Raw genomic sequence first — 24,282 nt, forward strand, 5'->3', positions numbered from 1 at the left:
TTTCATAATTATTTTCCTCATTGACTTGCATTTACTGATGTATAGCATTCACAGTGTTATATATTAGTGAGTGTATTCTCGTTTATCCATTTAGCTACGTACACATACATCCACTCATAAAAAATTTTTACATACATAATTTAGCTTTTAATTCCTAAAAAAAAAGAAGAATGTATAAACTGCGAAACATATAATTGTCATTATTCACAATTTATATTATACTTTGACTTTAAGATTTGTATTAATGTACATTGAAATATAATCATTTACTATAATAGGAAAAAAATATTACACAATATAAATTGAACGAAATTATTATAAATTATTATTATAAATTTAACTTTCCGGGTGTTTCCAAAGATTGAGACATACGCCAGTGTACGCCACCTAGGTCGGTATGTATATTATATCATTTATATCTTCCATGAAGCATTATAAAGATTTGTTCTGAAGATTTAAGCATAGAATAGTAGGAATTACTTATATCTTCTGATTTTGTAGTGAGTACTACCTCAAAATAATGTCATTTTACTTTTTAGAGACTTTAGTTCCTGACTGTTTCAACAATACATTACTCTGATGTATATGAACAAATATTAGCCTAACCGTATTTGGTTTTAAAGCAGGTGTCATATGACAGTTCTTGATGCGTCTTTTGTTTATACAATTCACTTAATTGATGCAGTGTCAAAGATTAGTGTACTATAATGTACTATAATACTTACTATTTATTATTACATGTAAGATCTTTGTATTTATACATAACAATTTTTGAGACTTGTATATTATAAAAAATGGCGGTTTCATGTAAACATTTTCTTTTGTAAATTTTTTGACTTCCTGTGTAATATTGGTCACCATTTTTGTTCGTAAATCTTTTCATAAAATTATTACGAATATTCAGTAATTATATCTATGTTTTCTAGATTAATTTTCAGTAATGTTTTGATCAGTCTTTATTAATTAGATTTGTTGAGATCTATTTTTTATGATATATTATATTAATATCTTTCTTAAGATATATTCTAAATTTTCCAATTGTTTACTTTCCAAAAGGTTTTAATTTTACTTTTTATCCAAAAACATGTTAAATATATTAATATATTTTTTTATTTATATCATAATATAGCTGTTGCATTAAGTGGAATGGAGCGAAGTATTCATGAAATGTTGAAAGATGCTCCATCTTTAAATGATAGCGACAGTGCAGTTCATAGTGGAACTCCTCCACCTCATGTACCAAATAATTGTAATAATGAAAATCAACCCAGACCAGCTACAATAAACTTAACATTGGGCAGTCCTATATCTCAAATGTGTAAGTGGGATTTGTGTTAATGAAGTATAATCTAATAAAGCTATTGCAAAGAATTAATTTGAACATTACTCAAATATTTTTATATATTTAATAGCTGTAACAGTATCTCCAAATACACCTATTCAGAATGGTGATACACAGACAATGCGTACTGCTCAGAGTAAAATTGAAAGCATTAAAAATTGGAGTATTTCTACATATAAGTGTACAAGACAATTAATGTATGAAAAACTTGGGAAAACATCCCGTACAGTAGATTCAGGTAAGTTCTATGTAATATAGCTTAATGTTATTTATGTTTCTTATATAACTTTTCTTTCTAGAACTTGAAACACAAATTGAATTATTAAGAGATACTCAAAGAAAGTACTGCAATGTGTTACGATTATCTAGAGCATTAGCTTCTCATTTTCATCATGTTGTTCAAACGCAACATGCTTTAGGGGAAGCATTTTCTGAGTTAGCACAAAAATCTCCAGAGTTACAAGAAGAGTTTCTATATAATTCAGAAACTCAAAGGAATTTGACTAAAAATGGTGAAACATTATTAGGGGCCTTAAACTTTTTTGTTTCTTCAGTAAATACACTTTGTAATAAAACTATCGAAGACACATTATTTACAGTACGACAATATGAAACAGCAAGGTAATTGTTAATATCACACTGTTTTAACTACAGAAATAGTTAAATATACTTTGCAAATACTTATAAACAAAAGAGATTTGTTTACAGAATAGAATACGATGCATATAGAACAGATCTTGAAGCATTAGCACAAGTAACAAAAAATGATAGCAGCAATGCAGCCAGATTGGAAGCAGCGCAGGCAAATTATGAAGAGCATAAGCAAAATTTTGAAAAACTAAGATCAGATGTTTCAATTAAACTTAAATTTTTAGATGAAAATAGAGTATGTTATTAGATTTAATTTTTTATAATATATTCTTTTAAAACGCTACATATTGTGACAATTTCTTTTTCTTATTACAGATCAAGGTAATGCATAAACAATTATTATTATTCCACAATGCAGTATCTGCTTATTTTTCTGGAAATCAAACTGCTCTGGAAGCCACACTAAAGCAATTTAACATAAAAGTTAAATCACCAAATTCATCTTTACCATCGTGGCTTGAACAGTAGTTACATTAGAAGAAATGAATTCAAGTTATGGAAAACATGAATAAAAAAATGCATTCGTCCATACGAATTTCTTCTTGAAAGACAAAGGAAATGACAAGGTAGAACAACTTTCAAACGCTCTTGAAAACGTACTAAAGGACACTGCTGTCAAATAGTTTGTCAGTTTCAATAAGTTTTTGAAGAAGAATAGATTGTCATCTAAAAACAGACTGAATAATTTCTGAATTATGCTTTAAATATTGGCCAATATCCGTGATACATGTCATATGTATCAGTGAATTTCAATTATATAATTAATAATTATATGCAACAGTTAATAATAATGAATAACTTCTGATAAAAGATTCAATGAAGATTCTTTTTATTTGATAGCAATGCTTACAAAACTTTAGAGGCAATAGATATTTAATTTTTATATCTGACTTAAAGAAGTTTTAATGTAAATACATAAACTATGATGATATATTGAGCTTTGAATTTTACGGTATGTAAAAAACAGTATTGTTTCTTTATTTATATTAGCATCAATTTAAATTCGATGAATTAAACAAATTCAGAACTATATTATTTTAATATTCCTCATTTCATTTTAAATAATAAAAATATTGACCAAATTTTAACTTTGATTCTCTAATAACTATTAGGTCAAGATGTATTCCTTATTTACGCACGTTGTTAAATTTAATCTATTTCAAAAGAAAGAGAATTTGAGTACTTCCAACTACACAGGATCAAAAAAGATTATATCATATTTTTAAAATATGCGGTGCTAATTAAAATGAGCGAAAAAAATGTTAATATTAGATGGTTTAATTTAATAAGTGCTGTATGTTAATTTGATACAATCATTTTTGAACACTCCATACATTAAATGTTCAATATTTCTACACATTTGTTATTATATGTAGACTGCGGATTTTTATGCATTTTACAGCAAATTTAAAAGTGCAAAATTGAACAGTATGTATATGATTTGAAGAAGTATATAAAATATCATATAGTGCTTTCTGTGTACTTGTACCTAAAATAAGATACTTGTATTGTCTAAAACAATTTTCTGCTAAGGCTATACTCTTTTAATTATATACTGAAAAATGTGAATTTGTATAAATATCTGCAGTCTAGTTGTATGTATATATTGGCTTTATTTATAATTTTTTTATGTAATAATCAATTGTTTTGATAAAAATAGGAACAAGTCACATGCTTATGATTAATCTAATCATATTTTTAAATTAATGGTACTTCCTTTGTGCAATTAATATTTATACAAAGATGCTTGTAACTAAGTTTACTTAATTTTACTTTCTTTTTCAGATTATGTTATATACATTTTTACAAAATAAATAATTTTTATTTTATTATTGAAGATATTATCATAACACAAAAGATAATATGTAATTATAATATCTAACTTTTAGAAAACTTTTGAGTATTTTAATATAGAAAATATAAGTTTATTTACATTTTTATATATACCACATTGGTTTACTAAAAAAAAGAATCAATTTTGATTAATGTGTGAAAAGGAAAATATTTAACTGTTGCAAAACAGATTCAAACTAGTCATATTTTATAAGTGAATATTTAAAAATTAAATGGCTTGTGTAAAATTATAATTTTATATACTTTCATACATATTGACATTATGTATACAAATATTTCTTTTAAAGCAGCACTATTGTGTATACCGAAACGTTATGAATTATTACGCTTCATAAATAGACAAATTTTTAGTATAGATATAATAAATGTATGTACATTGTCATTATTGTTTGTTGCTTATACTTAAAGTTTACAGTAACATTAATAGTAACTTAAACCATAAAAATGAAGCTAGTTATATTATGACATCATCAATACATCTTATCATGTTTTAAACTAACTCTTCCAATGTGATCATAATACAAATTTTCAAATACACATATAATAATGTGTATGAGTGAATTGTACATCAAATAAATGTACAATTCGCTTTCCAAATTTTTGCGAATTATCATCATTATACATCTACATTTATGTATAAAGCAAAAATTATGATTCATACTGTAATAATAACATTTTATTTTTTTACATAATGCAAATTGACTTAATATATAATTTCTGAAAATTATTACATCTTTTTATTATAAATCTATAGAAAATACATTCCATTATTTAACAGGTTTTTTAGGAATGTTTAGACCAACAAAAGCAAATACTGTAATTAAACAAAAATAAAATCTTATATTTATTAAGTAGAAATAAGAACGAGAAGTTACACAGAATAACTTGAAATATCCAGTTGAAGCACTTTTTAAGTTGTGAAATGTATTGTAGCTACTATATTATGTTCCTAATCATGATGTTATTGTGTGTATATTATGTGTATACAAACTCCAAACAATAAATGAATGCTTATATATCTTGCTTTGTATAGAATTCTTGTTAATTACTAGCACTGTTTTCTATCAAAATATCAAGTTTTATTTAAAAACTAGAAATGTATTATCAAAAAGGTAATTATAGTATTTTGTATATTTATTATTTTTATAGAATCTATATAAGTGTTTTACAAGAACTGATTGGTAAATAATTATAAATAACAATAAATACATACGGGAAGAAAAGTAACTTGAAATACAGTTAGGTTTAAAAAATATATTTATTAGAAGACCTAATTAATTTACAAAATTGACTATCTATTGCTTTCAGAATTCTGTTCTTTTTGTGCTGCATCTAAAGCTGCCTGAGTCTTTTGAAATTCCTCCATGCTTTTACGAGCAATAGCAGGTTGCACTTCCATAAATATTTCCATTATTTTGTGATTCGCGTGGATATGTTTGCCTGAACAGTTCTCTATGCATTGAATCTATGGCAAAATTAAAAACATAATAAAAAAACAAATTTTATATTTTTTAGTACTTAAGTACTTGTAGATTCGATAATTGTGATGGGATATATGCATTTTATAAATAAAACCAATAATATCTTTTCAATTTAATTATAACATACCTCTTCTGTAGATATATCCCTTGACATAAATGTACTCACGCACGTCTTGAAACATGTTTCAGACATTTGATTAAACAAATAATGGAAATCCTTCATCTATAAAAAATACGACATTAATACATAAAAATGTGATTTTATCGATATTTCCATGTACAATAGATGAAATAGGTTAGGGGTAAATAATCAGTTACTAAACATGGATTATTGATAATTAAGTACATTTCTGATAATCGAAGCATCCATATTTGAATTATTTATTTTAATTCCCAACTTAAATAATAAATTTACAATGTCACAGTATTCGCCGGTTTTACTGTTATCCAGGTTATGTCACGTAAATGTACTTTAAATTAGTATCGATAAGTTCAATATCGATCATTGATATGTTTTGATCGATTTTGGTAAACAAAAGCTCGAATAAAATAATTTTAATTAAAAATTGTTAATTAATGAAATAACAGTATTGCAATAACTTTGCAAAGTCACTATCTTTTTCAGGATTCATTAATGAATAATATCATGTTGCGTTTATATGTTACACTATCGAAACATGATTAAATTACTTACATATACGTATGTACATATATACATACAACTATTAAATAAAATAATTGTTTTCTTTCTACCTTTAAACACTTATTGTAAATATTAAATAGTTTAAAAACTGTAATACTTTCAGCGACTTATGATAGCTTAAATTTCTTTCCAAATAAAGACTAAGTCAACGTATATCCAGAATATTTGAAATACTCAAGAATGTAGTACAATTTGAAACTTGTAACATAATATGTGTTGTACATTTCTTTCAATATTATTTATCTGTAACATATTTCATTTTCTCGATTAAAACTTTACACAATATAATATTAAATAATATCTACGACGAATGAAACATCAATGGAAATTTATGCGAAATAAAAAACAGCATTATAACAACAGGTACACATATGAGAAAATGATGAAACAATGGAAAAATTAAAAAAAATAGGTTTCTACAGTTTATATAAGGATACGTTAATCGAAAAAGAAAAAGGAATAATTTGAATACATCCAATATTGAGAAAAAGCGCGCGTTATCGGCGCGATTCGGGGGCGCTCGGGTTCAACCGGATCGAAACGTCTGTGATTGGTTGCGGGTCCCGAGTCAGCGAAACGTGAATCAGTCGGCGTTGACGGAGCAAGGAGTACCGAGTTCGATTTGAAAGCAGTGTAGAAACGGAAAGTTTGTCAGTGCGTGTCGCCGGTGAATGAAGCGGGCTAATTGTTACGTGCGATGGCCGCGTGCTATAGCGAGCAGACATCATCCAGCTCGGGAAACGTAACGAAAAAGTCACCTGCGGCCGCCGCGAAACCAGTCTGTTGGCAACATAGACTGTTCGGTAAACAACTGTCGCGGTGCAGTCAGGTTAATCAACAAGACACAAAACCGTGCGATGCAAATGGTATGCTTGTCGATGAAGAGGGCCAGCCGACTTGTGAAGTGATCGGTGTGTATTTTAGTTTCATTAATCCCGGTGCTACGTGCGATGACTTTACGCGTCAGCTGCTCGACCTGTACACCAATGTCAACTCGTTATCCCCGTCACACACGGGAAACGATCGGGACACAGAGAATTCCACCAGAGGTAGAGAAAGGAGGAAAAAGTTCGAGGTCGTGCACGTGGTTCTTTGGAGTAACGTAGCCGATGTCCTCGACTTTGAAGAAAGTTTCCGTGCACACGTTGCAGAGTTACCCTGGTTGGCTGTACCGAACTTGGACTACGAGAGAAAGGTAACACGCATCTCTGTAATTCTTTCATATTTCGATTTCTACTCCTCCTATATTTTGTTCGATTTTTACTTATCTTTATTGGGATATCGTTGAAAAAATTATGGATAGTAATACTTCTGGCATTCAAATAGTACTAAAATAAGGCGTTGTAAACACGTTAATGTCATGCATATCTATTTTTACTATTAAGTTTTACGAAATTAACAATCATATTTTCTTTCTCGAAAATTTTCAGAAACACTAAAACATTTTCATACTATGTTTATTTCGTAGCTTCTATGTATCTTTTATTCGATATATTTTCTTGTTTTCAATTTTATTCACCTCCATCGAGATTATAACGAGCAAAAGAACATTCCTAAATAATTGCACTCGAATTACTCCATCTCTCTCTTTCTCTTTATTTTTGCTTGAAGCCGATATCACCAAATCTTTATCACTGAGATCGCGCAGCCACACTATTTCAATTAAATTCAATCAAATAATTAGATTGGCTTTTTAAGCCGAATAATGGTTGGTATTAATTCGAAACACCGTACGAGATAATAATTTTAATGGTTTTCCCATATTTCCCAACGGTGGCAGCTTTTCTTCACGACTTTTTCACCGGCTATGCGAATTTTACGGTCAGACGGGCTGTGATCAATTGAGGCGAGCGTATCATTTGAAATTTGTATACATATGTCTGTCATAAAGTTACACATGTATACATAGAGAAGGCACACATGCTGTTATGCAGAAGGACTGTGCGCGCAGCGGCTTTTTTATTTCCAACGGGTGTTTTAACCCCTCGCCAGACGTGCTATTTAGGGTCCGATTTTATTTGCACCGACACACGAGGCAGAGTCGACTTTCTCTAACTAAAAATCGTTCGTAATATTTCCACAAAACATCTGCTTCTCTACGAACTAACTACCAACGTGCTTTTTCAGTCACGATCAAATATGTTTCCTTTTTTCTTTTTTAATCAACATTTGTACGACTCCTTTCTAGTAAAGCGTATTTTAATCTATTTCTTTTTCTTTTTATAGTACAGGTTTATAGACAAATGATACATTATACGAAGATTTTGTCCAAGTCAAAAAGAATCTAATGAATTAAAAAATAATTTCAGAAATCCAAGTAACAGAAATGCCGGTTAAGGTAACAATTTCACCCTGCAGATGGTGCTGGAAGAAATTGTAAATCTAATAATTTTACCAAGGGGTTACGAAAATCTGTGAAAAAATTCCTAACGCCGTTTTAATTGGAAACAAGCGAATGAATGAATTGAAATTGAGACGAGAATTTTGTTCGTGGCGATTAAAAGCAGACGGTAGGACGGCATCGTACATTGATCTTTTCATCACCCACGCACCTCGATGACGCACATATCTCTTGTCTCGAAAGTTTGAGTGACTCTGCGTTACGTTGCAACACTTCGCACACGCATAGTGGATATTCGGTTTCCCCTATACTTTTTATGCACGTTAACGAGGTTCTACTATTGCATCGGGGTAACGAATTAAAAAGAAATGACATGAAAGAAAAGAGAAATGAAAAAGGAAAGTAACGGTTTTCTATATGACGGTTTGAAACAGCGGTTTACGTTGGATAGTTTGCATTTGTGTAATAGAGATGCTTTAAAATTGCTATGTAAGGCGGCTGCTGTTAGTACTTATTGGATGCATACGCATTAGCAGCATGTGAATGTAAGGAACGATTGGAGGTTGTTATTCTCTGTCTTTTTTTTTACGATCATTAGTCAAGCCACTCGAGTTGTTAGTGTTTGTGATATATATATATATACACATATAGAGTAATAGACAAAGAAAAATATATATATGTATGTATGTATGTATGTATGTATGTATATACATATATACTTGACAGTCTGATTCGCGAGTAAATGTAACGATAAGAGTCCTGCGCAATTAGCGTCAAGTAGCCTCGTGATTCTTCCTTGCTCGTTATTCCGCCTATCTACCTGATCCACGTTGGGAATCACCCCCTTGAAATCGTAGGTTCTTTGTATACAGTTCCATTCATTTAACAATGAGAAGAGCAACTTTGGGTTGTGGAAGGTTGCAAGAAAGAAACGACGATCAAATTTTCCCTCTTTCACCATCTTTCTCTTTCTCGTTCAACATTTTTTTTACCTTTTCGCATTGAAAGCAAACAAAGAAGCCAGAAACAATGCCAAGCAAAGTAAATTCTTAATCCCATTATTGTCTATTGAAAACAAAAATATTAAAAAGAAAATGTTTCACGAGATCATAACGTAAATTTGTCAATAAGCACAAAAAAAAGAAGCAAGTAATTGGCAGAGATTACGGTTAATAACGCGAGCTATCGTTGCGTTACCATGCATCGTTAATGAAGTCCGTATTGATCTCCGGTGGCAGCCGGGGCTATCTTTTTACGTCGCTCCTTGAGAAGGGAGCGAGGCGACTGTGTCCAGTTTGTTCGACAAAACTGAACGGTTAGTGGTATCAAGGAAGCAACTGAGTGTCCGGCTGCTTGAACAGCTAGGTAATAGAGGCGCGCTGCTCATCGTTTGTACGACGTAAACCGTTTCATAAAGGTATATGGCGGGAGGCTTTGCCTTAGACGCAGAAGCACCTGAGAAAGAGTCAAGACAGCCTTTGCATTCGGGGTGGCCGACCCATATCTTCCGCAAATAGCTTTCTCATTCGGCCGGCGAGATCAAGAAAGCGACGGAAGGTAGCAAACCGAAAAGAGAGGAAAGATGTTTACGTTTGAGCGTACATAGAGAGAAAAGAGAGAGAGAGAGCGCGCGCGCGAATCGGTGGCGATGCAGGTCTCCTCCGCTCCCCGAAAACGACTGAAACAGCAAGGAAAAAAAAAGGAAGGAGAGAGACGTTGGAATCTAGATAGACTTTGAGGCAGTCCGTACACAGAGTGGCCCGTACGCGGCACTATGTAATCCTTCCTCCACCTTCTTCCACCCCGTTTCCATCCACCCACACCTATTCCTCCTCCTCCCTTTTCTGCTCCTGTCTGCTTTTTACCTGGTATATCGTGTAGATTACACACGACCTACTCGGCAGTGGTCAAAGAAAAAGTGTAGTACATACGAATCGTCCGAATAAATGTATTCCAGTACCTATGACTCAAAAACTCGCGTGAAACCCTGCAAATGCTTTGACGCCGCTCGTATCATACCCATAAAAGTGGTAGAAAGTTGGGCGAATTAAAAAAAATTAAATGTTTCGCGTCATTTCCTTACCGATGCTCTCCCAATGTCTCTTAGCCATTTAATTCGTCCTTTTAGATTATACACTATCTTAATTTCTACGTTCTTATTCTTATTTTAATTTAAGCGACGCTAAATTTTGTTTCTTCTCTTTTAGTTAAATATTTCTACTACGCTATTCCGTCAAGGATCTTCCTTTCGAAGATATTTCGATGGGAACGTAAACGTTTCAAACGTGTTTCCATTGTTATCCGTTATAATTTACAAAATCGATCCTTTATAGGATGCGAACAGTTCTTCCATGTTCCGTAACATTTTCAAGCGATGCACAAACGTGTAGTCGTTTGCGTGTAATTGAAAGCATGGTAGTCTTAAGACGTTGCTGGGGTTGACCAATGGAAACACAGTGGTCTCGTCAGTCTCGGTCGGACGAGAGACGTCGGGAGGCCGATATCTGTATATACCAGGGGTGCGCAACTCCAAATTATGTTCACCCCTACGTCAAATCGATTAACAACGTTCACAGATCGCGTCATACCAAATTGTACTTAATCTAGATGCAATGGTATATACATATATGTAAAGTTCACTCAATTTTATAGGAATTCAATAAAAATGATAGAATCTTGAAAATTCTAGAAGTAGAATTAGCTTTGAAAATGAACAATTTTGGAAAAATTAGATATCGAATGGAAAATACATAAAATTTTAAAATTTGTACCTGTTTCTTTTCTTAACACATTGTTGGCCGTCTATGTTATATAAAGACTAACTCGCGTCGTCAATTATTTTACGCAGAAGCTAACTAAACTAGAAGTTTACTCGTGATTGGTCAACAACGTTTATGTACGAATCTTATTTTTTGAAGTACTTTAAAACGTATTTTAAAAAGCTCTTTATACTTTTGCGAATAACACGCATTGTAATTATATAACGCAAAACGCGCGTCGGCGAGATAAACCATTTAACGACAAGAAAGCTTTCCGGAAAATTTAGCGCGACAAAGCGCGCGTTGTGCACCTCTGTCGTTCACGAAGAAGGCGATTGAACGCGCGCGAACGAGTCAACAGTGATCTCATCCCTTCCCCTCCATCGCTCGTCTTCTACCCGATGTCATGGCATGGCAAAGGGTTCCCCTTGCCGGAGAGAGACTAAATGGCAGAGTGTCTGCTAAAAAATGAAGAGTAGAAAACGTCACTTTTCAAATTATCCTTCATCTTTCAAAATCCTCTTCCGTATCCGTGATCCGTACTCGAAATAGTTGAAACAATCAAAAACGAAGTACGGTCGTTCATACGAAAGAAAGTAATCTCGTTGAAAAAGCCTGTACGATCGAAAGCGATTTTGACTCGCGTAATCTTGATATTCGTCGGATATCCGATATTCGACACTTACTCGTAGCAAGCATGGAGGAAACGTTTAATCGAACGTGGCTAGTCAGTGTGTAGATAGAATAATGGTATCACACGAGGATTTTTCGTAGCGACACAAGCGTTCCGTTGCCGGGAGGGAGAAAGAGAATCGACGAGGGTAAGCGGGCGATGGAGCAAGGACGACACGGGGGAACGAGCAAGCAGGAGCGATGGAAGTGGCGTGGTAGGGGACATACAGACCACCGGGGGAAATAACGATAGCACCGTCGAGCGAGCGGCAGCAACGCCAAGGGAGGACGTACGCGTTATCGACCGCTCCAGACGGAGACGGCGAACCAATGTATATATACATCGAGCGTAGGAACGAACGAGAAAGCGCCCTAGGAAATATACGAAGGGACGAGGTAATGCCTCCCCGTGAAGGGTCGCGATAACGTACGACGTCGCACGTTCGGCTACCTAGAGAAGAAAACCCTTCTTGCCTTATTCCAACGCTCACCCTCTTTCTGTTCGGCTACAGCGCATCGTCCTCCGAATTTTACTCGTCTCCCGATCTCCCTCGATCGGGAAAATACTGCCAAGGGTATATAGTCCTTCCCAAGGAAAAGGTCCGCCAGAAAATTACCTGTCGAGCAACGAAAGTTTCGAGGGAGGATCGATTGCGCGATAGGTGTCGGTTACCGAAGATTTATTGAAATCTCTCTGGTCTTTTTAAACCAGATCCGCTGATCGAGACATGCTTTTATCTCCGCGGAAGCTTATATCACGCGACAGCTATTCGATTCTGTTGCTTGGTTCGTTGTCGTCTTCGCCTGTAATAGGAAAATTGAACATTGGGGTATAAACATTTGTTTCGACTGTTAGTCGTTCAAATTGGCGGGTAAACGATCATAGCGATGTAAGTACATTGCTATTTTTTTTTATAAAATGATATCGATAATCTTTATATAAATAATATTTAGAAATGGAAGGCGTAGATAGGACAGCTATAGTAATAAGCGCAACAATGTACGAAATGGCGTCGTACGAATGAATTATTCGTCATCGAAAAATCTGAAATGATTGGAAACTTTATTTCACCTCTTAGACTGTTCTTCATTATCTACCCTGGTATAAAAGGCTTCTGCAATATGTCCATTGTGCTTCGATCTTCTCTGCTCCTTTTGTTCTCTTGTAATCAGACAGCTTAACGGGAATCAGTATTCAATGCTAACGAATACTATAGTTGATCATCTTTCCGAGAGAAGTACGTAAGTGTAAGTACGTCCTAGTGCGATCGACAAAAATCGTTAATGCATCGTTTAACGGTATCAAAGCATTTGAGACCGACTATTTGCTTATTTTAAATATATAATGAATTCTACTGTTTTCCTATTGGTAGAAAAAGTATTTTTTTTTTAAGAATAAATGGTTAAACATTAGGATAATTGATTAGAACTTTATTAGAGTAAATAAAAATAGGATACATAACGGATAAAGGATAGTAAAAATACATAACGCGTAGGACATAGAAACCCCTGCTTCAAGGATAATCTTGGAATTAAATAAAATAATCAAAGTCTCTATATGTATAAACAGCAAACAATATGACAAGCTCCATCAGTAATTTTATTACAAAAGTTCATTCGAAACTACGAGAAATTCAAAACAATACAACTAAAGAAAGTATATAGGTAGCTGCAGCTACCGCTTGTTTCAGAATCCACAAAAGAATTTCCAGCAAGTCTGCACCCTTCGAAACTGCCATCCTTTCTTATTTGCGCCGCTGCAAGAACTTTTAGCTTTCTTATCATCTCTGTTTTCACGGTTCATACTATGTATTATAATCGTGCAGCCTGCTAGAAGAGACGGCGATTCTTATTATCAACCGGTCTCTGCTATCTTCGTACCACTAAAACGGGAAGATACTTCCTTTTTAAAAAAGGATATGAAAAGAAAGGAAAGGAACCGCTAATACTTCTCTCTCAACTCGAGCATAGTATTGAGAGGGTTGACTGCTTATCTAGGAAAAAACGGAAATCTAACCCCGTCTGGGGTTATTTGCTTATATGTATATCTTTCCCGTGCGCGTTCATCCTTTCTTATCTCTTCCGGCTTGAAAAACTTTCAACCAGTTTCTACTATCATGTTCGTGCCCCTTTCCCTTGCCTCCCATTCTCGTCCCTTTTTTGCCTCTTGTAGCACTGTAATCATGCAGCTGGGGGGCAGAAGGGATAGCACTCATTGTCAGCAGACATTACTCCCCTGTAGACACTCGTTGCGCCCTTTTTCGCCGTGCTTGAATTTCGTTGCGCGCTAGAAGGATAACGGAAGAAACAGAGGCGGCAAGCTACGTGTTTCGAATTTCTTGAACGTGCGTGTGCACGCGGCACACACGACGCCTCGTTCGTTTATATCGTCACGTTATTCCTCTCACGGTTCCTGAAATTGATGGGTTTCGATCTTTCCATCTTTCTCCTTCTTTTTGCTTCAACTCTTTTTTTCTTCTTCTTTGTAGCCAATACTCAAGTGCTCTGCGAGCTGAATTCAAAACCACAGTTTACGTGGCGAGAAACGTATTTTCGTAAAACCGTACAACATAAAACACCGATGAGGATTGCGCTATTACCTTTTATCGGTATGACTCTGGATAATAATCGAATGCAAAAGTAACTTTTATATCGATTTCTCTTATTTTATCGTGTTTTGAAAACAATTTGGAGAAATATCTGAATCGAGGCGTAAAGAGGAAAACAGTAATTTTACTATTTCTGATTAGTGTAAATATAGCAGTCGTTAATTTAATTTATCACATATTATGCTTTGATGCTTCCGGTAAATAATAAAATTATTGGAGCGAATAATTCTGATCAAGCTTTCTACTTTGGTTCGACTTTATTTCCATCCAAAATACATCTCATTTTACATATTAAAATATAGTAAAATACAATACACGTATTTCATCGATATGCAACTTCAATTACTCCTGCCTAGTTACACCTTTCACATTTCATTAAAACAGGTTTCGTTTCGTCGATATATACGGCTCTTTTTCTTATAGAAATATATGTTAGAACGTTTATACAATCGCTTAAATTTTTCTCTCGATTTCATACTTTGATCAGGAATCAAGTCGCAGAGATTATTGCAATCTTGTCGAATGGAAATCTTCTCTTGCGATTTAAAACAAAGAATGGTGGCTCTCGCGAATATTTATGGAGGAGTTTGAAGAATCTCGCGATCAACATTGAAATACTCTTATAGCCGACCAAGTATCTCTTTTACAGACCAGACTGACTCGAAGGTATCGGATAAAGGCCGATGTACCAACTTTGATTTTATTGGACGGTTCTAACGGCTCGGTGATAACCAGAGGAGGCGTAGAGCGAACCATGGGCGATTCCAGCGGGGCTGAATTTCCTTGGAAGGCTCCTCATCCGAAGGCTGCTCTCGAAGATGGACCCTTATTGCCATGTAGGGCACGCGATAGTAACGAACCCATGCTACACGAAGAGTTACGTCATTGCTTTAAGGGTGTTTACTTCAGCGCACATTGGGTATATACTTACACAGTATTCTCATAAGTTTCAACTATGTAAAGCTGAAAAGTATATTTCTCGTATTCGTTTCGATATTTATAAGTCGCGCGGATGTGTATAAAAATATTCGTGTACGAATTATTCACAGCGCTAAAGTAGTATTCTATTCTTCAAACTATCGATTTCTTGGAAATTTATAATTAACGAGATATTGGAAAATATGATTAAATCTACGTATTTTTCACCGTGGTTAAAATTAACCGTTTGTGCTCTAATTCTCCTGCACTGAATAATCGATCAACAATTCCAAACTGTTTCATGCTTATATCGTGCAAGTTAAAAAGAGAATCTTAGGTAACAATAACAGTGTGAAGCTAACGATCATAAAATAACGTTGCTATTTAATAATATAACGTAACGTTAGATATTGTAGAAGACAGAGAACAAAAAATATATCATCTTGTTTGACTCGTATTTCTTTTGAATTCATTATTTTGACGAGAAAATATAACTTTTTTCCTTTATAAATATCATATGGAAAATGATACACATTTTCTGTGTTTATACAGTGTCCACCTTGTAAAGCATTTACTCCGCAACTTGTGGACACCTATCAGCGAATTCGAGAGAGGGGTCACGATTTCGAGGTGATCTTTGTAAGTTCAGATAGGTAAGTTGAAAAAATCATGTCACTTACTCATTTCGAATAAAACGTAAAATATATACTTACATAGTAAGTAATTACGGTATAGTTATTAATTGAAATACAATTTCTATGATGTTAGGAGCGAAGAGTCCTACAACGTTTACATTGAAACGATGCCTTGGTTGAGGATACCTTTTAGTCAAGAAGAGAGACGACGAAAATTAGCAAGTGCTCTCGACGTACAAGCAATACCCACTTTAGTAATACTTGACCCCCGAGATAACATTATAACTTTGGATGGTCGGGCGGAATTAATCGAGGATCCTGAAGGATTGGTAAATAAAAATTTATTGGATCGACTTGTATTACTTCATCGTTTTTCTGCTGTTTTTGATATAAAGTCTTCAATTTTTCAGAATTTTCCATGGACCAGTCGTCTGGTGAATATTTTAACTGAAAAATACGCCGCTTCATTGCATGATGCACCGGCAATTATTCTTTTTGTTGGTAAGTTCACTTTATAAAATTTGTATACAAAATGAACCGACACAAAGATAAAACAAAACTTTAGAAACATATTGGTCGTTAAATAAATAAAAATCTTTCTATGTATGTATAGTACCAGTAGTTTATTTATGTCATTATTATGCTCTGATAGAAGGTGAAGACTGCGAGATTCAATTCGCAGAGAGTGTATTATTGCCAGCTGCACAGGCGTACAGACAAGGTAGACCTGACTATGATCCAAATTACGATGATCCAGATGATATTTTGCAATTTTATGTAGCATTAGACGTAAGTACAAATCGTATTTACCCATAACTAATTATTAATAATTACTCTCAATTTAATGGATATACTATTGTTTTCCTTATAGTGTGAAACATCAGATATTCTTCGTGAATTTGTCGGTTTAGATGATGCTGTACCCCTCTTAACAGCAATTGATATACCTCGAGGAATTTATGTGGTGATGGAAGATGGTGCCGAAATAACTGTAGATTCTGTACAACAATTTGTCGATAGTTTTCGCAATGACAAATTGCCTATAAACAAAATAGCTGCAGTACATAAAACTGCTAAGAATGATTACGTTTCTACTTGAATTTTTGAAAACCAATTGACAATTTTATACAAAATATTGAAAGCTATGTGGAGGAAGGAGCAGTCAAGATTTTAAGTGGTCATTATACAACCACAAAAAAAAGAAACCCCATCCTCTCTTCTCAATCCTGTCTCTGTGATACCATTGCTCCTTTCGTAGGAAGGATCTCGCGCAAAATGGCGCTTGTATTCGCACACCCCTTTGTGGAAGTAACCAAAAGACATGTATTATAATATCATAGTTAATAAAAACTGAGCGAATTGTATTTTTAAGTGTACACATGCACACGTTAATATATTATATTATGTACTACTTAATAAACGCCAAATGAACACGTCGAACGTATCCTGAGTTACTAGCAAGTGCTTGTTATTAACTCTGTTCTCTATATAAGTAATAATCGTTAATCTCATGCCTTGATTACGATTATTTTATAAATTAAAAAATAAATGAATGTGAAAAATTGAATAAATTTATTCATACATTTTTTAAGTTAATTTTGTTCTTATATAAAAATTATAATTATTACATATCATTTACATTATACAATATTTGCTTTATCATCCAATAAATTTTGTTATCAGTTATTTCGTACGTAAATGAAAATATTACTAACTTACATTTGTCAGTTACAATATGTCATAAAAAATAAAATGTACTTAATCGATCCTGTCGTATTTTTAAAAAACTTTCACGCGTTATTGTTACTTCGTATTATTTAAAAAAAGGAAATAAATATGTGCGAAGAGAAAATTTCTATTTTATATGTTAAATAAATTACTAAAATTTTAAGCTAGAAGAGATGCTAAAGCATCCAAAAATCTTGGTCTTTCTTCGATTTTCAGTCTTATTACTGAAATATAGAATATTAGTATGTATGTAGAAAAATAAATGCTAAAAATGTCATAAGTTATCCTTACTTGTAGAGTCAAAATAATCTGCTTCTATGTAAGAATTTGTATTTTTCGCCGCTTGCTCAAAGGCTCTTCCAAATAAACTACGATAAATATTAATATTATACATGCAATAATATTAAATCTATTTAAAATATTTCCATAATGGATTTCAATTAATTACTTATAATTACCTTCTTGGTTGATCTTCACATACTGGTGGTATGCCAATCATTATACACATTTTCTCTTCTGCGTCATACACTGAAGAAGCTACAAGTGGCAATTCTGGTGCCCGCCTGTTTTTTGAAGATTCTACATAAGCCTTTAGAGTAAACTGAGCTAACATTATTAATGGATATGGATGCGCAAATATAAGATTGTCAGCACTTCCCTCTGGAATAATTATGTAAAGAAATGAACCAATGTTTTTTATTTCCTTCAATTGTAAAATACTCTGTGCAGTCTTAAAAATAGTTTTAAGCATAAGTTTTGCTTTTTCTATACCACTTTCTAAAATATCTTTTTTTGTACGGGATAAACAGTCCAATGCATCTAAAAAACAACTTTGTGGTAATTTTGTTTTTGACTGAAACATTTAAAAAATCGATGTATTAATATATATATACAAAATTAAACAAACAGAGACATAAATGTTAGATATTTACAGAAGATTCCATTACAGCAAGCATAGCATAAACTATATCTGAAGCACAATATTTAAACTTGTAACCATACTGCAGAGTAAAGCTTGTCCCAATTATAGTATCTACTTTATATTTTCCTGCTAATTTTTCTACCATTTGTTTAAATTCTTGCCTAAGTGCAAGATCCATTGCTGAAAATCGTTGCTTTGATTGCGCTAGAGGCAAACCCATGTCTGCCAATAATCCCTTCAATCGTTGTTCTCCCCGAAGAGACCAAAGTCGTAACGAAACTGCAGTTGGTACTGAGTGTCTTAAACTAGCTTCTACAGTCCAATGGCGATATAACACAAGTAAGAGGCTACATTTCTATGTAAGAAAATAAAGTTTGTATTTTATCATACATAAACTTCATAAAATTGAGTTAAAAGGATACTCTTTATCATAAGTAATTTTAACTGTACTTTGTCGCTGTTCTTGCTTATCAACTTCAGCTCCTTTATGAGTTAATCTAGATACATGGGCTTGAAGGGAACCTTCTTCAAGAACGCTTAACCTTGATTCTACTTTACCAAGAATAGCTTGTTCTGTGGAACCAATTATAGCCCACCAAACCATATCCAAATTATCTTTTGTCATATTCCATGCCATTTCAAATATAAGCATTGCACTCTACAGAAACACAAAATATATTTAAATTTTTATATTCCATATTATAATAATATTTATATATTTTTTTGATAACTCATACTGATTTGCTATAGTAACTGTACTGTGTATAATTGAATAAAATAGTTGCTCTTTTTTCAGTCCATTCTCTTCGTTCGGTTCTTCTAATAATATCTTCTTCATTTAACCTTCGTCTTTTTGTCTGAGATCCATTATTTTCTGATTCTTCGTCTGTTTCATTTTCATCAGACTAAATTTACAAAGGAAAATTTCTCCAATTTTTTTATTGTTAAATTAGCTGGTCATATAAAATTGAAACAAATTGCTTACAGAATCATCTCTAAAGACATCATTATATTCTGGAATTTCATCATCTTCATCTGGTTTACCAAGTATACGTACTTGATCTTCTGAATATACATTACATAAATCATAAGGCCTATGGCTATCAACGATATAAAATATCACAGATTCTATAGGTTGTAACAGTTCTACTAAGTCTAATGTACCCCCACAATTTATAAAAATAACATTCTTTACCTAAATAAAAAATAAATATTAATAAGATTTGGCACAAAAATATGATATGTACGTATGTTTTTTAAATTTTTATTACCTCCTCACAATTCTCTTCAAAGGCACGAACCATATCCTGAATACCTTGAATAGGTACAAGGGTATATATCATGTTATCATATTTAAAAAGTTGTTGTAAAATTCTACAGGCACAAATGGCATCAACATCAAAGTTAACCAACAGTAAACACCTCTACAATAAAGAATTAATGTTTGTATCTTATTTCATAACAAATAGTCTGATCTATATATAATTATGATAATATATAATGTATATTTATTTATAATATATATATAATCACTTTGTCATTCAACATGTGAATAAAAATTAAAGGAAAAACATAATAATAATTTCAAAATTAACAAATAAATTGTACAGTAATTTAAAAATATACTTATAATTTTAAGAAAAGTTGTAACCTATGTAAACATGACAAATTTTATAATCGAGAGGTTTGGAAAATAACTCACATCATGTTTTATTAAACGGTAAAATCCTCTTTCTAAGTTTTCCACAAACATGATGCAGTGATCTTCGGCATGGGAATATTTTTTATATTCACTGCTCTTTTTATTCTGTTTCACCCATCTCTAGCTTACCGCGAAAACTAAACATAACAGTAGCCAACAGTGTCGCGTTACGATATAGAATACAAGACAATCATAGATACAAAATACAGAATACAAGTCGTCAACAGTTTCATTATCTAATTTTATTTAAGTATTCTAATTGATTTACAAAATCATAAGATACAATCTGTTGATATATTTTGCGATGTTTATATTTCAAATCATAAAATTGGAAAGATATTTTTGCTAATATCGGAGAATAGTCGAATTTAAACATAATTGGTGTACAGAGAATGCCAAAGATGAGCGTCAATCAAACATCTTTTAGAATTAAAAATTCTATTGTATATCATCCCCTATCATTATATATTATATTTTTATAGAATTTATTTATATAATTTGTTTTCACTGATATGCAACACTTAATATTACAATGGGCTTACAAATGTCCTTATGTTATTCAAACGGCACATAACGTTGCATATCTAGAGTATATATAACCCATAAAGTAATATTACTGGACGCATTTGCTCCTGTATGTTTGGGGTCGCTTTAGTTCGTTGAAATACACGTGCTGTTTGCACTTCGATATATCAAAATGGCAGAAAACGGTAATTATTTTTAATTTTATTCGTATATTATGCTATTTAGTGTCATATTTATTATATTCTACCTCTTAATTTGAGTCAGTATTCTTATTATATATATAAAAATAAGTAAAGATATTCACCTTCTGTTATAAATATCAATTGGAAATTTAGCGGCAAACACGTGTTTTAGTATTTGATAACTGTTTGATTGAAGATATTATTTAAATGCATATTCCATACATTTATTTTATGTCAAAATTAATTTTTCTATTGATGTATAGTTATATCTCAACATAATGTCCATTAGTGCAATAGTGGTAATTTCATAGGTTATAATTCTTATTTTTGTTATTTAGATAAAAGCAAGAAGAAAAGCAAGAAGAAGTCTCTTGGAGAGATTCAAGCAACAATGAAATGTCAACTTGAACCTTCAAATGAGATTGTAAAACTGGAATACAAAGATTGGCCTCTTTTATTTAAAGTGTGTAACATAAAATTTAATTCATTTTATGATTTCTGAAGTAATTTCTAACACAGCCGATTCAACATAAATGTTACTATTTCAGAATTTTGACAAAATGCTTACTCGTACGAAACATTTTACACCCTTAACTAGTGGCTCAACACCATTACATCGTACTTTATCTGAATATATAAAATCTGGATGCATTAATCTTGACAAACCATGTAATCCATCATCACATGAAGTTGTTGCATGGATAAAAAGAATTTTAAAAGTAGAAAAAACTGGTCACTCTGGTACTCTAGATCCAAAAGTATCTGGCTGTTTAATAGTATGTATTGATAGAGCAACTAGATTAGCTAAATCACAGCAGTCTGCTGGAAAGGAATATATTGCAGTTTTTAAATTACATTCTGCTCCAGAGAGTCTTCAGAAGGTAAATATATGTTAAATTTAAAATATTTTAAATACAAGACATTGTTATTAATAAAAGAATTATGTAGGTAAGTCAAGCATTAGAAAAATTACGTGGTGCACTATTTCAACGACCTCCACTTATATCTGCAGTGAAGCGTCAGCTTCGTGTCAGAACAGTTTATGACAGTTGGTTTATTGACTATGATGAAGAACGTAATATGGGAGTGTTCAGAGTTAGTTGTGAGGCTGGTTCATATATTAGAACTATTTGTGTTCACCTTGGCCTCTTCTTAGGCACTGGTTGTCAAATGCAAGAATTACGTAGAAATCGTTCAGGTGTTCAATCTGAAAATGATGGAATGGTTACTATGCATGATATACTTGATGCTCAATGGTTATATGAAAATCATGGAGATGAGTCTTATTTGAGAAGAGTAATTAAGCCACTGGAAGCTCTTCTAGTAAATCATAAAAGAATTATTGTAAAAGATAGCGCAGTATGTATTTATTATCTATATGTAAAGACTATCTTTATATGTGATATCTTTTTTTATAATATTACATAATTATATTAATAGGTAAATGCTATTTGTTATGGAGCTAAAATTATGTTACCTGGTATTTTAATGTATGATGATGGTATAGAATTAAATCAAGAAATTGTAATAGTAACTACAAAAGGTGAAGCTATAGCACTTGGTAAGTAATATATCAAACTAACATAGACAGTATGTTATTTATTACAGTAATTTATGTGTTGATATGTGATCTTAATATAACAGACTATTTGGTTATCGTCTTATCTTTACTTATAAATAAACTTTTTAAAATTATCATTTTTGCATTTTTTTAATTACAGCTATAGCTTTAATGACATCTCCTACAATGACAGCTTGTGATCATGGTGTAGCTGCTAAAATTAAAAGAGTAATCATGGAAAGAGATGCATATCCAAGAAAATGGGGTTTGGGACCAAAAGCTTCCATAAAAAAACGTATGATAATCGAGGGAAAATTAGATAAATATGGAAAACCGAATGAAAACACACCTGCAGACTGGTTAGCAAATTATGCAGATTACTCTACACCTACAATTAAAGTAATTATCATTTTCTTTTCGCATTTCTTTATGTAAGTATACCTGGTATAAAAGTTGTACATTTAATAACTCATGGATTTAGACTGAGGCAAATGGAGATACCGATCCTGTGTCTAAAAAACGAAAATGGGAAGAAACAATTTCAGAACCTACAGGCGAAGTTACAATAAAGGAAGAAAAGGTTGAAGATTTAGAATTGACATCACCAAAAGAAAAAAAGAAAGATAAAAAGGAAAAGAAAAAGAAAAAGAAAAAGGAAAAAGTAGAATCAGAAGCTGATGAATCCATGGTTACAGAAGGTGCAACTGAGGTAAAATAACTTACATTTAATTTCCATATTTAAAATTTAAAAAGGATTCAAATACTTAATATTATTATTAACAGGAATCACCAGCAAAAGAAGAAAAAAAGAAGAAGAAGAAGAAGAAAGATAAAGATCAAGATCAAGAAGTAACAGTTTCAAGTTGAAATAATTTTTTAAATAATTTTTTAAATATGTCCTTATTAAAATATAAGTACCATAATTTTTTTATAAGAACAAGCAAAACGTTATAATACGTTATAAAAAGGAATATAAGTTTCTTATACAAAGATAATTTTCAAAAAATGTATACATATTTTACAACGTCCAGATTGTAAAAAGAATATCCATTTTCTGCAATATATATATATGTATGTATATATATATATATATATATACATACAGATGCATAGATGTAATTCAATTTATTATTAAATTGAAAAAATATTTTATATGTTCTCTAAACTTGTACAGATGATTCAAATCAGTTATATTTAGTAATCTTTTAGATTATATTAAAGAATTCAGTAATATTACATTATTAATAAGAATAAACTAATTTCATTGTTAGTCAAGTATTATAAATTTTACAAATAATAAAAATGTATATTGATACGATATTTAGTATCAATAAATGTACATAGAATAAGTGAATTACATTTGCAAAGTATTGAGATATTTTGCAAGTATAAAAAGATCCATTATGATTTATCTACTGTAATAGCATTTTTTATATTATACATTTCATATCGTACACTAATGCGCAATATTTACATTTTTTAATATGAAGTGCATTCTCGTTTATTATTTCAGTCCTATTCAGATGTTTATATATAACATATTTTATCATACTTTATCAAAAAGTAATAGATTATATGTAATATCCGAGTAGCTGTCATACATTTTGAATAATAGTGTAAAAATCTACTTGCCTATTGTTAGCATTTTTTAATACAAAAATAAGCGGTATAAAAATTTGTATGTATTATATATATCC

At 32.0% G+C, this 24,282-nt stretch overlaps 5 protein-coding genes across 9 annotated transcripts; 3 read left to right on the top strand and 2 right to left on the bottom strand.

The window, feature by feature from the left end:
• The first annotated feature begins 86 nt into the window (after positions 1-86).
• On the top strand, positions 87-2,805 carry LOC122565752 (arfaptin-2). 5 transcript variants are annotated; one of them, XM_043722054.1, is made up of 7 exons: positions 87-395; positions 540-740; positions 1,130-1,318; positions 1,413-1,580; positions 1,642-1,963; positions 2,051-2,228; positions 2,309-2,805. In XM_043722054.1, exons 3-7 carry the CDS (start codon positions 1,147-1,149, stop codon positions 2,459-2,461), a joined length of 993 nt encoding a protein of 330 aa, XP_043577989.1. In that variant the 5' UTR covers positions 87-395; positions 540-740; positions 1,130-1,146; the 3' UTR covers positions 2,462-2,805. The 5 variants fall into 5 exon arrangements, with proteins under 5 accessions (XP_043577989.1, XP_043577987.1, XP_043577988.1 ...); XM_043722053.1 differs by lacking the exon at positions 87-395 and adding an exon at positions 414-469; XM_043722055.1 differs by lacking the exon at positions 87-395 and adding an exon at positions 438-500 and having other exon boundaries at positions 624-740.
• Positions 2,806-5,086: 2,281 nt separating this feature from the next.
• Positions 5,087-5,988, bottom strand: LOC122577923 (mitochondrial import inner membrane translocase subunit Tim10 B-like). The gene is made up of 3 exons (XM_043749628.1): positions 5,675-5,988; positions 5,456-5,551; positions 5,087-5,312 (listed from the first exon to the last, which is right to left on the bottom strand). Exons 1-3 carry the CDS (start codon positions 5,696-5,698, stop codon positions 5,139-5,141), a joined length of 294 nt encoding a protein of 97 aa, XP_043605563.1. The 5' UTR covers positions 5,699-5,988; the 3' UTR covers positions 5,087-5,138.
• Positions 5,989-6,601: 613 nt separating this feature from the next.
• On the top strand, positions 6,602-17,064 carry LOC122565708 (nucleoredoxin-like). The gene is made up of 7 exons (XM_043721943.1): positions 6,602-7,226; positions 15,062-15,331; positions 15,883-15,983; positions 16,099-16,294; positions 16,376-16,466; positions 16,618-16,754; positions 16,837-17,064. Exons 1-7 carry the CDS (start codon positions 6,729-6,731, stop codon positions 17,062-17,064), a joined length of 1,521 nt encoding a protein of 506 aa, XP_043577878.1. The 5' UTR covers positions 6,602-6,728.
• A 711-nt stretch (positions 17,065-17,775) lies between these two features.
• Positions 17,776-20,503, bottom strand: LOC122565705 (cell division control protein 45 homolog). Its single transcript, XM_043721941.1, has 9 exons — positions 20,318-20,503; positions 19,887-20,039; positions 19,601-19,810; positions 19,353-19,520; positions 19,038-19,273; positions 18,626-18,962; positions 18,152-18,546; positions 17,985-18,061; positions 17,776-17,917 (listed from the first exon to the last, which is right to left on the bottom strand). Exons 1-9 carry the CDS (start codon positions 20,366-20,368, stop codon positions 17,853-17,855), a joined length of 1,692 nt encoding a protein of 563 aa, XP_043577876.1. The 5' UTR covers positions 20,369-20,503; the 3' UTR covers positions 17,776-17,852.
• Positions 20,504-20,910: 407 nt separating this feature from the next.
• On the top strand, positions 20,911-23,570 carry LOC122565706 (H/ACA ribonucleoprotein complex subunit 4). Its single transcript, XM_043721942.1, has 8 exons — positions 20,911-21,027; positions 21,363-21,487; positions 21,573-21,905; positions 21,973-22,383; positions 22,465-22,585; positions 22,746-22,984; positions 23,067-23,294; positions 23,369-23,570. The coding sequence occupies exons 1-8, from the start codon at positions 21,015-21,017 to the stop codon at positions 23,450-23,452; spliced, it is 1,554 nt and encodes a 517-aa protein (XP_043577877.1). The 5' UTR covers positions 20,911-21,014; the 3' UTR covers positions 23,453-23,570.
• The last annotated feature ends 712 nt before the right edge of the window (positions 23,571-24,282 follow it).

Source organism: Bombus pyrosoma, linkage group LG3, assembly GCF_014825855.1.
Source record: "Bombus pyrosoma isolate SC7728 linkage group LG3, ASM1482585v1, whole genome shotgun sequence".
Lineage (NCBI taxonomy): Eukaryota > Metazoa > Arthropoda > Insecta > Hymenoptera > Apidae > Bombus > Bombus pyrosoma.

Bases quoted from the DNA above. Each gene is read 5' to 3' on its own strand.
- LOC122565752 (XM_043722054.1), top strand. From the start codon at position 1,147: ATGGAGCGAAGTATTCATGAAATGTTGAAAGATGCTCCATCTTTAAAT. The intron at 1,319-1,412 runs GTAAGTGGGATT...TATATTTAATAG, and splicing joins CAGTCCTATATCTCAAATGT to CTGTAACAGTATCTCCAAAT. The intron at 2,229-2,308 runs GTATGTTATTAG...TTCTTATTACAG, and splicing joins AATTTTTAGATGAAAATAGA to ATCAAGGTAATGCATAAACA.
- LOC122577923 (XM_043749628.1), bottom strand. From the start codon at position 5,698: ATGGATGCTTCGATTATCAGAAAT. The intron at 5,552-5,674 runs GTACTTAATTAT...TATTTTTTATAG, and splicing joins ATGCTTCGATTATCAGAAAT to ATGAAGGATTTCCATTATTT. The intron at 5,313-5,455 runs GTATGTTATAAT...ATTTTGCCATAG, and splicing joins GGGATATATCTACAGAAGAG to ATTCAATGCATAGAGAACTG.
- LOC122565708 (XM_043721943.1), top strand. From the start codon at position 6,729: ATGGCCGCGTGCTATAGCGAGCAGACATCATCCAGCTCGGGAAACGTA. The intron at 15,332-15,882 runs GTATATACTTAC...GTGTTTATACAG, and splicing joins TTTACTTCAGCGCACATTGG to TGTCCACCTTGTAAAGCATT. The intron at 15,984-16,098 runs GTAAGTTGAAAA...CTATGATGTTAG, and splicing joins ATCTTTGTAAGTTCAGATAG to GAGCGAAGAGTCCTACAACG.
- LOC122565705 (XM_043721941.1), bottom strand. From the start codon at position 20,368: ATGTTTGTGGAAAACTTAGAAAGAGGATTTTACCGTTTAATAAAACAT. The intron at 18,963-19,037 runs GTATCCTTTTAA...ATAGAAATGTAG, and splicing joins AAAATTACTTATGATAAAGA to CCTCTTACTTGTGTTATATC. The intron at 18,062-18,151 runs GTAATTATAAGT...TATTTATCGTAG, and splicing joins TGTGAAGATCAACCAAGAAG to TTTATTTGGAAGAGCCTTTG.
- LOC122565706 (XM_043721942.1), top strand. The intron at 21,488-21,572 runs GTGTGTAACATA...TTACTATTTCAG, and splicing joins ATTGGCCTCTTTTATTTAAA to AATTTTGACAAAATGCTTAC. The intron at 21,906-21,972 runs GTAAATATATGT...AGAATTATGTAG, and splicing joins CTCCAGAGAGTCTTCAGAAG to GTAAGTCAAGCATTAGAAAA.